General features: G+C 43.6%; 1 protein-coding gene across 5 annotated transcripts in view; it reads right to left on the reverse strand.

Annotated features, from left to right (window-relative positions):
• RAI14 (retinoic acid induced 14) overlaps positions 1-12,576 on the reverse strand; it is an 89,956-nt gene extending 77,380 nt beyond the window's left edge. For 4 of the 5 annotated variants that reach the window (XM_030004854.2, XM_030004853.2, XM_030004850.2 and 1 more), the window contains exon 1: positions 2,312-2,403. Coding sequence is in view for 1 of the 5 variants with exons in the window: in XM_041120868.1 (XP_040976802.1) it covers positions 2,312-2,347 (36 nt within the window). In the remaining 4 variants the exon portion in view is untranslated. Of the gene's footprint in view, positions 1-2,311; positions 2,404-12,450 lie in introns of those variants that run through there. The other variant, XM_041120868.1, reaches the window with a different exon arrangement.
• Positions 12,577-12,802: the final 226 nt, after the last annotated feature.

A 12,802-nucleotide genomic window follows, 5' to 3' on the forward strand; every position in this document is an offset into this window, starting at 1 on the left:
AGCCTTACTGCTGGAGAAGTCTTTGTGTAATTCCTGTTTCTCATACACACCTTGAAGACTTATTCCTACTCCTTCTGCTCTTCCTATATTTTTATGCTAAGAGTGAGGCTAAAGAGAAGGGTACCATTCCTTCCCCCAAGACACCTTCAGTTCTACAAAATAAGACACTAAAGACTTCCTCCAGAAAGAAACACGAGGGAGGTAGGATGAGAAAAAGAGTCCTTCTATCCCTGCTGACTTTACCCTTATCCCCAATCCAAAAGCAGTTACCACATCTTATAAATTGAGATACAAATAAGACTAATTCCAATTAAAACCACCTCCTCTTCTTCCTCCTCCTCACAAATTATAGTTAAGGGCAGCTTCTGGAAACTAAAGAGAAGGATAATATTCCTTGCTTATCTTGCACAAAATATAGAACGGTTCCTGTTGGCTGTTTTGAATTATGCCCTTAAGGTTTGGCTTCAAAACAGAGGAAACCAGACTGTCATGGATTTAGACTGCTGGGCTCTTAGAGCTGCATATCTAAATTTTAGGTATCTGAAAAATCCTTTGTGGTCAACTTTGTCTCCTGCCAGCAGACAGCAGTAGTATCAAAACAGCAATTACTTTCAGACTCTACTTGGGTTTGGGGAGAGGCGTGAGCGAGTTATCAGGGATAGATAAGCAAGGAATAAGTGAACCAGTACAATTTATAACAGTGGGTGGACTAGCTACAGCAAGATCTTGTTGCATCATGCACGTCACTTAGCCTTTGCTCTAGAGCAGCAGCCCAGCCAACTAGCATAAAAGTGTGAATGAAGTCATCCTAACACACAGGCACACCTAACTTCCATAATACCAAGTGTGTTCATATATTAGCCAAAGGACTGTTTTCATTACTGAAGCAAATGCCTATGAAAAGTTTTACTGGTGTAGGTGAACTCAAAATAGCAATTGCAGCTACTTGTTGCAACAGGAGCAACACTGACTGACCACAAAATTCTACCAGTTCTAAATTGAATGGCATATTCAGTTAGATGAGACACCAGAGACTTGTGACGTTATTTTTATTTGTTATGAAGTGGCACAAGACACTGTGCCACTGGCTGATTCAGTCTGGCAACTAGCAAAAGCCAAACACTTCTTAAGAAGTTAAGTGTTGCCCTCTGCTCCCAAAGGTTGGTTGACACATTTACCTCATTTCTAGAGGTAATCTTTTTAGAAAGAGCTCTTGCTAAACTGGAGGGGTAGAGCATCCACCAGTGCTGCTGCTAAGAAGCCAATACAGCAGCTGCACCAAATGCTAACCTGTAGCTCAAAAAACTTTTGAAGCAGTAATCAGCACATCTACAGATTACACCACAGCATGATCTCTACCTTCTTCACAGCTCCTGAAGTGCATTACAAGTCAGCTGAAGACACCACTCTAAAGATGGTCTCATGGCACACCATTACATCAAAGCACAGCCTGTACTACTCCTGAGTGCAGTGTGCAATTCTACTCCTGAACATCAAAACTTAAGAAGCTCCATTTTCCTAAAACTTAAGCATCTTCACCAAACATGGCTGCTCTAGGACCCCCTGTGAATCTGGCCATGACAAACAACAATGTATCACTTCTTTCAAAGCAGCACACAAAGTTAGGATGAAGGATGGAACATCACATTTTTCACAGATCATGGAGATGATCTCCACTGCTACTACTACTACTAGCAAGAGGCAATATACGATGTGCAGCCTAATGTCTCTCTAAATGCAGTTCTGAAGAGTCTCCTGTAGGACCTCCATATTTATGTCTGTCATCCTCACTGCTCAAGCCTCATACCCACCTCTCCTGTAGTGCTAGAACTGATAAGCCACAGCTGCTCTAATTGCACAGCTAGTTCCTCTGTTCCTGCTGACAAAGAAACCCTGCCACAGACTGAGGAAACATTTTGTTAAGCACTCAAACACCACACTGATAAGAATGGTATTATGCTTAGACAGAAATATGATTGGGTAGAAAAGTCTTTACCAGGCTTAATCCTATACCTGGAACAAAGTTTCAGTCTGGGCACCAGCACAATCTAACAGAAGCTCTGCAGACCCCACACATATGTGCATGATTCAGTTATGGGGAGCAAGGTAGTGAAATACTATTAGTTTGCATAACAGCGAATTAAAATTCGAATAGAAACAGCCTACTCCATACTGTATTCAGCTGTTGCCTTTGTGCTTGGAAAAAGGTTTTCTTCTCTGTAATTCATTAACCTACAACCTTATCAAGGTGGGAGTGAAGAACTTGTTTCCAGCATGGAAACCAGCAGTCAAACTGAGCAGAAATACTTACGTCACTTTTCCTGAACTTTGCTTTTAAGCTCTTCATGCTGATCACATCCAACCTTCCAAACCTTTGAGGAGCTTTTTATCCCTCTTCAATATCTAAACAGAAAAGAAAGAAAAATAAGATTCCAACTTGATACCATTCAGTTCACTGGCAGCCAAGTCTGAATTGAATTTGCATACCTATATCACCCTTTGAGGATTTAGCCCTCAAGCTCTAAAAAAGATTAACAGCTAGCTAAGGGAAACTTTCTGCTTCTCCAAACTTAAAAGCAAGCCTAAGTCTGACCACAGAAGAATAGAGCAAATCTTTACCAAAACCTCAAGTGTGTATCATGTTATACTAGCTACCTCCCAACATAATTAGATCACCAGCATGTTCATACATGTAGCAGCTTTCTGTGCCCACTGCCTATTTTAACATTATCATCAGGGCAGTCATTTGTAAAGTGGGAAAAGCAGAAATAAACATTCAAAGCTATTCATTAAAACTTCACTATCCTACAACCGTGGGTCTGCACTGGGTAGCAGAAGTACCACCACTATTGTAAGTGCAAATCTAACCACTAACCAAATTCAAAATTATACTTAAACCATGCATGACACATACTAGGACAGCTCAACACAACATAGCAGATAGAACCATCTGAGCAAGACAGAGGTTATCACTGAAAGAATTGTTTTATGCTCTTCCCCATAAGAAACTGTATGTGTTTTCTTGGAGCCATAGCTGCTTTTAATTTGGCAGTGCACTATCACAAACAGTCATGTTCCCCCCTCCTCCCTTTCAAGTGAAGAAAAGCAGCAGTTGCACAAACATATACAACTAGCATTACAGACAAGATGCAAGCTCTCACCAGGGAACAGGGAGCCAGTGCCTAAAGCAAAGTTTCCTACAGAAAGCTTCAATCAATATACAACATATTACCAATCCAAGACAAATATAATGGCGAACAGCATGTTAAAGTAGCATGACAATGTGCTTTTTCCTAGAGCACAACAGGAAAACTTAATGAAAAAGCAACATACATCTGGACTGGGCAAAGCCATCTATGCAAAAATGTTCCAAATTTCTAGTTTTACAGTATGCTCACTGGAATAGCCAGTCACTCTCATCTACAAGTTTTAGCTGCTATACAAATTCCTTCTGAAGAAACAGTTTAAAGTAAAGGATGTTCAGCTGTATAAACTTCCTCCCTCCACCCTAGAAAAAAAAGGAGAAAAAATATTACGAGTCTAGTCAGATAAATAAATAACTGAAATGAGGACTGGAGCATAAATTCAAATAGGTCATGCAGGGTCACCAATGTTTCACATGACTCTTCACAAACAGTAGATTACAGTTTGATAAGCAAAGTGAGATCCAATTGTTTCATAAAAGAAAGTCTCATTATTATGAAGCAAGTTGCTATGTTCTACACGATCCCTCTACTACGAGTTTTAAAATGCAACTACACAGTATACTCTTGGTAGAATATATATGAATGCTTCCACAAAATACAACGCTAAGTACCACTCAGAAATAGCGATTAGTGCTAAGTAAACACATCATTTAGTTCAACCCCATATTTATCTGACAGCCATTTAAGACAAACACATTTCTTCAAAAAACCCCAAACAAACAAGAAATCCCATATGCTACATACACACAAATACATTTCCCACAGAACACACACCTCCAGTAGGTAATCTGGATGGGGTAATTCTGTAGGCTGTTAGAATATCATTAAATCTAATTAAATGACTCTAAGTCTAATTAAACAGTCATTTTAAAGTCATACGAGATTCCTGACTGCTTTCAGGTATATGATCGAGGGGTTTCACTTGAAGTTCTTGCTTTTCATCTGAAGGAGAATGGGCTTCTGGCATTTCTAGTTCTTTAGCATCCAAAAGGAAAAGGGAAAAAAAAAATTGCAGAAGCTTTTCACTCCCTGGCTTAAGTGACAATTTCTTAGCTTTTTCCTGAGCTGAATGGAGTATTTGTAATATAGTAACAAAAAATAAAGGAAAAAAAAAAAGCAAGTTTCGAACAATCAAAAAGAAGGAATTATTTTAGGTTGCTATGAGAGAAGCATACCACTTCATTTCTGCTACACCTACTCAAACTTTGGAGACGGTGTTTAAATTGCACAACTGTCCGTCATAACCTGCACTGGAAAGGAGCCTGAACCTCAGCGAGAGCCCAATAATCTCCTAAATCACTCTCTAGCAACACCAACTACGATGAGCATTGCAAAGACCAGAAATGCCAGGGTACAGACAAGGCAAATACCATTACACTTATCTGGCCTTCTTCACATACCACACCAGCAAAAAAAGAAAAAAGAAAAAAAAAAGAAAGAAAACGAAATTTGAAAGCAAGAAAGAAAACGAAATTTGAAAGCAAGAAAGAAAACGAAATTTGAAAGCAAGAAAGAAAACGAAATTTGAAAGCAAGAAAGAAAACAGAGGACAAAACCCCAAACTGTTTTTAAAACTTTTGGGAAAAAACAAAACCACAACTTAAAGGAACTTTAAAATCTGAGAAACATCATACAGTATCCCACAAAATCCAAAACTTAATAAGACTTTTTATTTTAAAACTTAAACATGTTTGACTAAAAAAAAAAAAAAAAAAAAAGGTAAACAGTTTAATTAGACCAGTGAATAAAATATAAAGAAATCCTGTGCATGGGGAATTGAAAACAATAAATCTTCCCTCACATACAGATTGCCAAAAAATTGCCTGCTATAGGCTGTCTTTCTGCTTCCCACTCCCTCAGCATTTTTGGCTCCCGTGAACAAAAGATGTTATAGCTCCCATGGAAGATAAAGTACTCAACTACAAGGCTATGGGGGGAGATGACAACTCTTTGTAGGTATAGGCACAGAACAGCTGCAAAGCTGGACTCTCTTCTCTGAGGAACCTGTAACAGATTCTAATTAATAAGCTTTGCTAGCACTCCTAATATGCTACTTTTCCCCCTGTTGAGGAAGGAAGGGAGGTGAGCTGTGTTTCTGTTGGAAGCCAACTTATTTTTCCCACAGGATACTTCACCTCTTGCGTAAGTGCATTTTATACATTGAATATGAAACCCAAGTCCTCAGCATAGTTAAAAAAGCATGCACAAGCACAGAAAAACAGCATTCCCAAGTTTAGCATATGTCACATCTGTATTTTCTCCATAAGAGGTAGTTAAACACAAACATTAAGATTACAGCTTGTGCATCATAATGGCCATAATCCTTCAGCTGTAGAGATAAAAACCCATGAAACGGTGAGGGCTCTCTTTTCTTGGCACTGTTTAAATGAGGAAGTCACCTCTCAAAGGGTGTAATTATTGGAATTGATGCAAAAAGAGGTCAGCATCCTCATTTAGCAGAGCTTTATGACAACTGTTCATTTGCCAGAGGGGGGATAAAGGAAGTGCCATTAATACACTCCTGTTTTACAAGATAGGAAACGACTACTAGAAGTTCACTAGGGAGCATCAAGACACTTCAAAACAATATTTCTGCAATGAATCACAGGTATTAACAAGAAGCAATCTCTACTAATAGTGGCATTTCTCCGCTTTCAGAACAAATGCGATAATAAATACTGAGTGCTGTCATTTTGTAGCTGCAGCAAGTTAGCAGTAGAGAAGCGCTTAACTCCAGGGATTCTCAACAGCTAATGCTGATCACATGCTTTTAACCATTAGCTCCAAAACTAAATATCTAGTCCTCTATCTCATCTTCACTTCAGCTTAATGTTAAGAAATGGCTTTCTGGAATACAAGCCACAGAAAACATCTTTTGGTTGGTGGTAAACCTATCTAGTTAAAACAAGAGACATTAAAGTGGTGGTAATCTTTGGCCTCAATAATTTCATTGAAACTCTATTTTAATACACAATACAATCTTTAGGTTTAAATGTAGGAAACGGATTAGGATAATCTTCCCCACTGATTTACAGTGAGATTTGTGCAAACCACAGTAAAAAACAACACTGACATACTAGTTTTGTTTCATTACATTGTATTAAAATGAGAGCAAGGCCTTTCAAACAATGTTACAATTAACTCCTTGAATGGCCAAAGATCGAGTGATGCAACAGTGAAACAGCCTCAGTTTTACTAAGTAAAACTACAAGTTTACAGTAAAACCACACACTATGCATACTGTTCATGCCAATGACAGTTACCCTTTACTGATAAGTGCTGAATTCAATTAATTTAGGTGTCAAAAATCTTGCACCTCTTTCAGAACACCCTGAGAAGCCTCCATCTGAGACAGTGCTCTTCTCCAGCAAAGCATGATTCATGTCATCAACTAACTTCCCCTTCCCCTCCCAAAAATACTTCAAAAAAATTTTTAACTTTGTGAGGTTACAGGAAAGAACTAGAGACTCCATGCAAGATCTGACAAAGAGAAGGGGAAAAAAAAACCAAAAAAACAAGAAAGAAAGAAAAAAGGGTCTGGAAGAATACCATTGCCACCATACACTCACATCTCCTTTGTGTGAATACACCTGTGCTCACAGGGGAAGATAAGGGGCCCCAGAAGCGTCTTCTCCCAAAGCACACCACCACCATTTATTCTCTGGATGATCACTTTCTAAATCACAAGCCCTGCTCTGAGCCAGAAGCACAAGCCTTTGCGGCAGCCAGCGCTGCAGAGCAGCCAGAGGCATCCACACTACTAGCATCTCTTATGCTGCCCACCTTCAGTACCCAACTTCTCAAATGCTTCACATGCCTGAGCTCCCCTGACCTACTATCCCATACCAAGAACATGCCCAAACCCGAGCTTCTCCTTAGCATTGCCAAAGCCACAGGACCACCTGGAGGCATTAGCTATTGCCCAGCCTCTTTGGTTGTTCATACATAAATGCAGTAAGCCCACATCGTCCTAAAAAAAATCCACTCAACGTTTCATCTCTGACTACCTTCTCACTTTCACCCAGCTGAGCATATTATCCTATTTCTTAGGCCAAAGCCTAGAAGCACATATGATGTCACCAAAAGCAATGGGAACATTTCCCCACTCTTTATCAGCACAGCTTAGTTTTTCCATCTTGAGTAACCCATCCTCCTATCGTACGAAAAGTCAAATGGAACAGAATTTTTTTTAAACTTAATGTCACCTATAAAGACAAATAATTCTTGTCATGTTTAATCTACTATTACTTACTAATGAAAACACACTGAAAAACGCACTGAGAAGCCCAAGCACTACACAAGAGTGGGAGGGATTTATACACTGTTAATCCCACTCTAAATAGAACTGGACATCAGAGATAGCAAGGGCCTTGGGTAACATAGTACAATCCCTCTATGTGTTCACAAATCACTAGCAAGGATGTGCTGAACTGTACAAATTTAAGCATCTGAGCCTGAAAGTTAGAGCTCCACAGATATTGCATCACCAACAAATCTACAGCTACTGCTCCTTCCTCCAGAACACTTTGCATCAACTCGCTACTCTTCCTTTGATATTCAGAATTTGCAAATGTTAAACTTTTAGGGATTTAATGGATTCAGCTGAAGCAGTACCAGCCTCTGCGGTGGATGTTATACAACCAATACAAACCCAGGGAAGACTGTCGATGCGTGGATATGTGCAGTTTGTTAAACAGTGTTTTCAAAATCAGTTCTAGACAGCTAGGAGAAAGCTCTCATCAACAAGGCCTTAGACACAGTGAATTACAGGAGAAGATTAGAGAAAAATCAAAATGTGACATTGCCCTGATTTGTTTACTTGGCATATTAGACAGCACTCCAGGCAAAATTCTAGCTCAAGCGAAGTCCACACAAATTTGTCATTCACTCATTACATGCAACCTTACTCTGTTCTTACTCCAGTTCTTTTGTCTGGAAGTGTCTGTCAACACACATCCAGCTCACTGAAGAGCACAGTAAAAGAGACAAGACTTGCTGCATGAAATGGGACATACCACTGTCTTTCTCTGCTTTCAATTTCCCTGTCTCTAAAACAAAAAGGCGGCCCTCCCTTTGCGTGCCCCTCAATTTTGAGACCATATTCTCTGGTTTGATCATACATAAGATACGTTGCAGTCCTGAAGACTTTTCCATGTTCAATGCTTAGTCCAACAGGGCTAGATTGGAATTGAAGCATCCAGCTACAACTAGAAATAGAGAAAAATGACGCAGAGTCCCACTTGTGAAATGCCAGTTCTTAAATGGGAAACCCACATGGGTAACAACAGCTAGTACTTGTTTACACTTACTGCCCTCCTCATATTCTGTATCAGCCATTCAACTAGATGCTCTTCAGAATCAGCAAACATGACAATCTGTACAGATGCAACGTTAAATCTATGAAGAGACATATCCATGCCTGTATGGATTAATATTCTGAAATAGCCTAAGGCAGAACAGTCATCTATTAGGGCAGGAGTCAGGAAAACGGGAACATCAATTTAATTTATCTAAGACGTTTGCCAAGCCCCACCATAAACTCTACCCTTATACTTTTGAAAGGTCTTGGAAGGGTATCCTACTGAAAACCTCTGCAGTCTAGAAATACCTTCAGAGCCTGTGCTGATAACACAACTCCCCGATTCAGCTTCCAAGTTCGTGTGTAGAGAAAATATTTTAGGTGATGAAAATGCAGTACCTTTTTAAACATTACCCAAAAATGGAAAGAGAGTTGGGGTGTTTCTACCCCCTCAAAAAAAAAGTACTAGGAAGTCAAATATTTTCTATCCCAGAAGACTATCAATGCTATAAACTAGCAGAACATCAGCAAGATCAACACGTATATCTTAGTGATAATCAAGTGATTTTTATTTGATTTTATTCAGGTTGTTGAAACTTACATTCAATAGCAGTGGCACTAGGTGCTGTACAAATACTGAAGAAGATCTAGTGTTTTAAGATACTTCTCCCCGCCTGCAGAGACCTATGAATCTCTGAATCTCCCTTAGGGTTATCATGCTGGTGTCTCAGGCAAGTCCTTGTAAACAAGGTCCTCAGAAAGCACCTGACTGTCAAACTCCCCAGACACATTTCAGGGTGTCCCAGTGCCTTTGGGAATCCAGACATCTGCAATAACCAACAGTAGCTCCCTGCCTCTCAGCAGTTATGAGGAAAGAAATGGAACATCCTCAGCTACTAAAGTTAGAGTCATAGAGAGGCCATCACACAAATTCTTTTTCTATTTTAATGACTGAACAAACTTGGCTCTCCACTTTACCCATCCCTGCTGTAGATTCAGGTGAAACAAGCCACGCATCTTGTTTTACAGTATTTTGAATAGCAGCAATGGCTTCCAGGCACAAAACCAAAAGGAGACTATGGCAACTTTAGAAAATATACACACGTTATTGCAGCATTTATCCAAAATGCATGGTCTGCCTGCAGAGTCAAGATCTAACACTTCCCAGGCAAACGCACTAACCATTAGGCCAGAGGCTCTCTCTTCCAGAGGTGGTCTCAAGTTCAGCACACCAACTACCACCATCACCTCCAGGCATTACTGGCCATCCTGTTCTGGATCTCAACATAAGGGAAAAATGCCTTCTTTCACTGCTGTGTGCTTCCACTCCAGAAGTCCTTGGCAAGTACCTGGACTGGTAGCTAGTGCTAAGTGCCCGTGGAGTTCTTCAGTTGCTTCCACACTTCACCAGACTTGCATTTGTCTCTAGCAGTTTGACAGCGATAAGCTCTGCTCTAATGTCTTACCTGAATTACAGCTATTTGCACTACTTCCTCTATACCCTAAAAACGCATTATTAGATGACCCTCAAAACATTAGGAGCAGCAAGGACTGACAACTCTGAAAACAAGCCCCAAGCTACCTCAAATGCAGAGCTATCACCTATGTGCATTCACAGGCACCTAGATAGCAACTCCAAGGAATGCAGGCAAGAGAACAGGTTTCTCAGACATGCAGAAAGTACACACACAGCAGGAGAGCCAGTTACTCCAATCTATAACCCCAGAAGATGTTACGGATTGCTGTGCTCCCACCTTGGGATTTTCAGTAGTCTACTATCTCTGCCACTAAGCAAGGCACAAAAGCTTTGAAATTATTTCTTCTAGTTTTGCTTGTTTTTTCTCTGTAGTTATTTCAAGCATTATCCCCGTGCAAAAAGAACTAGCCCACAATCAGCTCTCAAAAGGAATGTGATTAGGGTATTGTTGCAGTAGGATTTAGAAGTTGCCAACATCTCGCACAAGAAGTCAGCTTTCATGTTTCTCCAGGCACTGCTTTTCCCTCAAAAGAGGCACAAAATCCTTATCAGAGAGGGGGAGAAGAAAAGTAACACAGTGAGGATCATACAAAACGAAAGAAAAAGAAAGAGATGAGGCAAGCGAGTGAACCCCTCTTGTGAAATGCTTACATTGCTTCACGAGACCAGCAGCCTCCCGCCTAGTCTCTTCTCCACTTGATGTTATCCATCTCCTGGTTCAGGGAAGGAGAGGGGAGGAGGTAGCATTTTATTGCTTTACTAACAGACGCACTCTTCCAAGAGGGACAAGAATAGCACAGGGCCAATATTTTTAGAGAATGGAAGGATGGACGTTCTGCTACTGCATAGTGTGACTTATTGGCACTGAGCTTAGCTTCAAATCAAGAGAAGCCTGAGCTCATATCAAGCCTCGTTCTACTCAAATGCTCTTTCACTCTGGTTCATATGGCTGTTATGCAATTCTCCTATTAGTAAATAAAATCTCATTGACCGCTTTCCATGAGTGTCCCAAGACAAGAGCCAAGCAGGTCACTGACAGATATTTACTAAATTCATTTACTCCTAGTTAATCTAGGACATCAGAAAGCCTTTTTAAACTTATGTATGTGTAGTTTTTGGCATTTGATTTTTTTTTAAAAATAACACACACTAATCTGCAACCCACTGGGATAAAGGGGGGAGAAAAAAAAAAAAAGAGACTACAGCTTCTGCCAAAGTAGCACTCACTCCACTACACTACAAGCGTTTTGTATCAGTTCTGTAATAAGCATGCTCACGCTCACTATAGAAACAAACGGGAGAATTTATTAAGATCCTGCAGTGCTGATAAAGCAGAATTTAACTGGCCTTTTCTCAGGGAGAAACTTAAGAATGTCACAAGTGGCAACAGCAGACTGCAGAAAGCTTGTGCTGCCAAACGCTGTGCAAGAGAAAGCAAAAATCCTTCGCGTGCGCTGCTGGAACTTAGAAACACAGGTTCCCGGTTAAACTTGACGCGATTCCTAAAGCAGGCGATTTAATTTTTTTTTCACAGCTACAGCAAATCTTCATCTTTCAAGCCCCCGCCGCCAGAGGACGGCGTACCCCCCGCGCCTGCCCGCGGGGCAGGAGGAGACGCGGCCGGCAGCGGTGCGGGAGGACCCGGCGGAGCCCGGCCCAACCACCGCCCCCCGGGGAGCCCGGTAGCCAGCCCTCCCTTCCCCGAGCTCCCACCGAAACCCCGGAGAGAAACCGCCCCACACGAGCACCGAGACAACGCCGACCCCGGGGCCACCTTTTCTCATGGGAGCGAGGCAATTTGAGGGTGTCCCCCCCCCCCGGGGGGGGCGGATTGAAACTCCTGTCAGGGACCCCCAGGACAAGGGGTGAGGAGGCGGCACGGCTGCCCCCGGGGCTCAGCCGGACCCGCGCTGTCAGGGGCCGGGCGACCCCCTCCCCGAGGCGGCGAGGGTGGCCCCCGCGGCTCCGCTCGGGGCTGAGGGACCCGCGGAGACCCACCGACGGGCGGGTAGGGATGCGGGGGCCGGTGAACCGGCGCCGGCCTGACCGCACCGGGGTGCTACCGCTGACGCCCGCGGGCAGCTGTCAGCCCCCGCCACGCACCGAGGGGAGAGAAAAAAAAAAAAAAACCATAAAACTATAAACAAAGTCAATAAAAATAAACAGCCAAGCGGCACCGACTGACGGGCTGCGCACCCCCCCGCCCCCCTCCCCGGTGCTCTCCACACCGGGAAAACGGGGCTCTCCGGCAGCACCGAGGGGGAAGAGAAGGGAGACGTTCCCTCCTGTTGCGCCCCGCAGAAGGTTTCTCCCCTCCGGCTCCGCCGGCGAAGCGCCCGGCGGCAACGGCGGCAGCAGCCCCCCGCGCTGGGCGGCGGGGGGCAGGTGGGCGCCGCACACAAAGCCCCTATTGACGACGCCCGCCGCCGTGCCTGCGTGCACGCAACCTCACGCCGAGCCGACCTCACCTCATGAAGGAACACGGCGTCCCGCTACGATCGCCTCCCGCCGCCGGCAGCCGCGGACCGAACCGCGCCGTGCCGCGCCGCTGCTGAAGGGCGGAGCGGCGGCGCCGCGCGCCCCGGGACACTCGGCCGCTCCGCGCGGATAGGGCGGGAAGGGGGGGGGGGGGGGGCGTGACATCACTCCGCGGCCACGTGATCGCGGGGCTCCGGCCCCCCGCGGGGAAAGGGAGGGGCGGGGAGGGGGCGAAGCCCCCTCCCCGCCCCTCCCTTTCCCCGCGGGGGGCCGGAGCCCCGCGCTCGCTGGGGCTGGGTCACGTGGCGGCGCGCGGAGCCGCCCGTCCGTTGGGTCCGAGGG

This window comes from Aquila chrysaetos, chromosome Z (assembly GCF_900496995.4).
Source record: "Aquila chrysaetos chrysaetos chromosome Z, bAquChr1.4, whole genome shotgun sequence".
Taxonomy (NCBI): Eukaryota; Metazoa; Chordata; class Aves; order Accipitriformes; family Accipitridae; genus Aquila; species Aquila chrysaetos.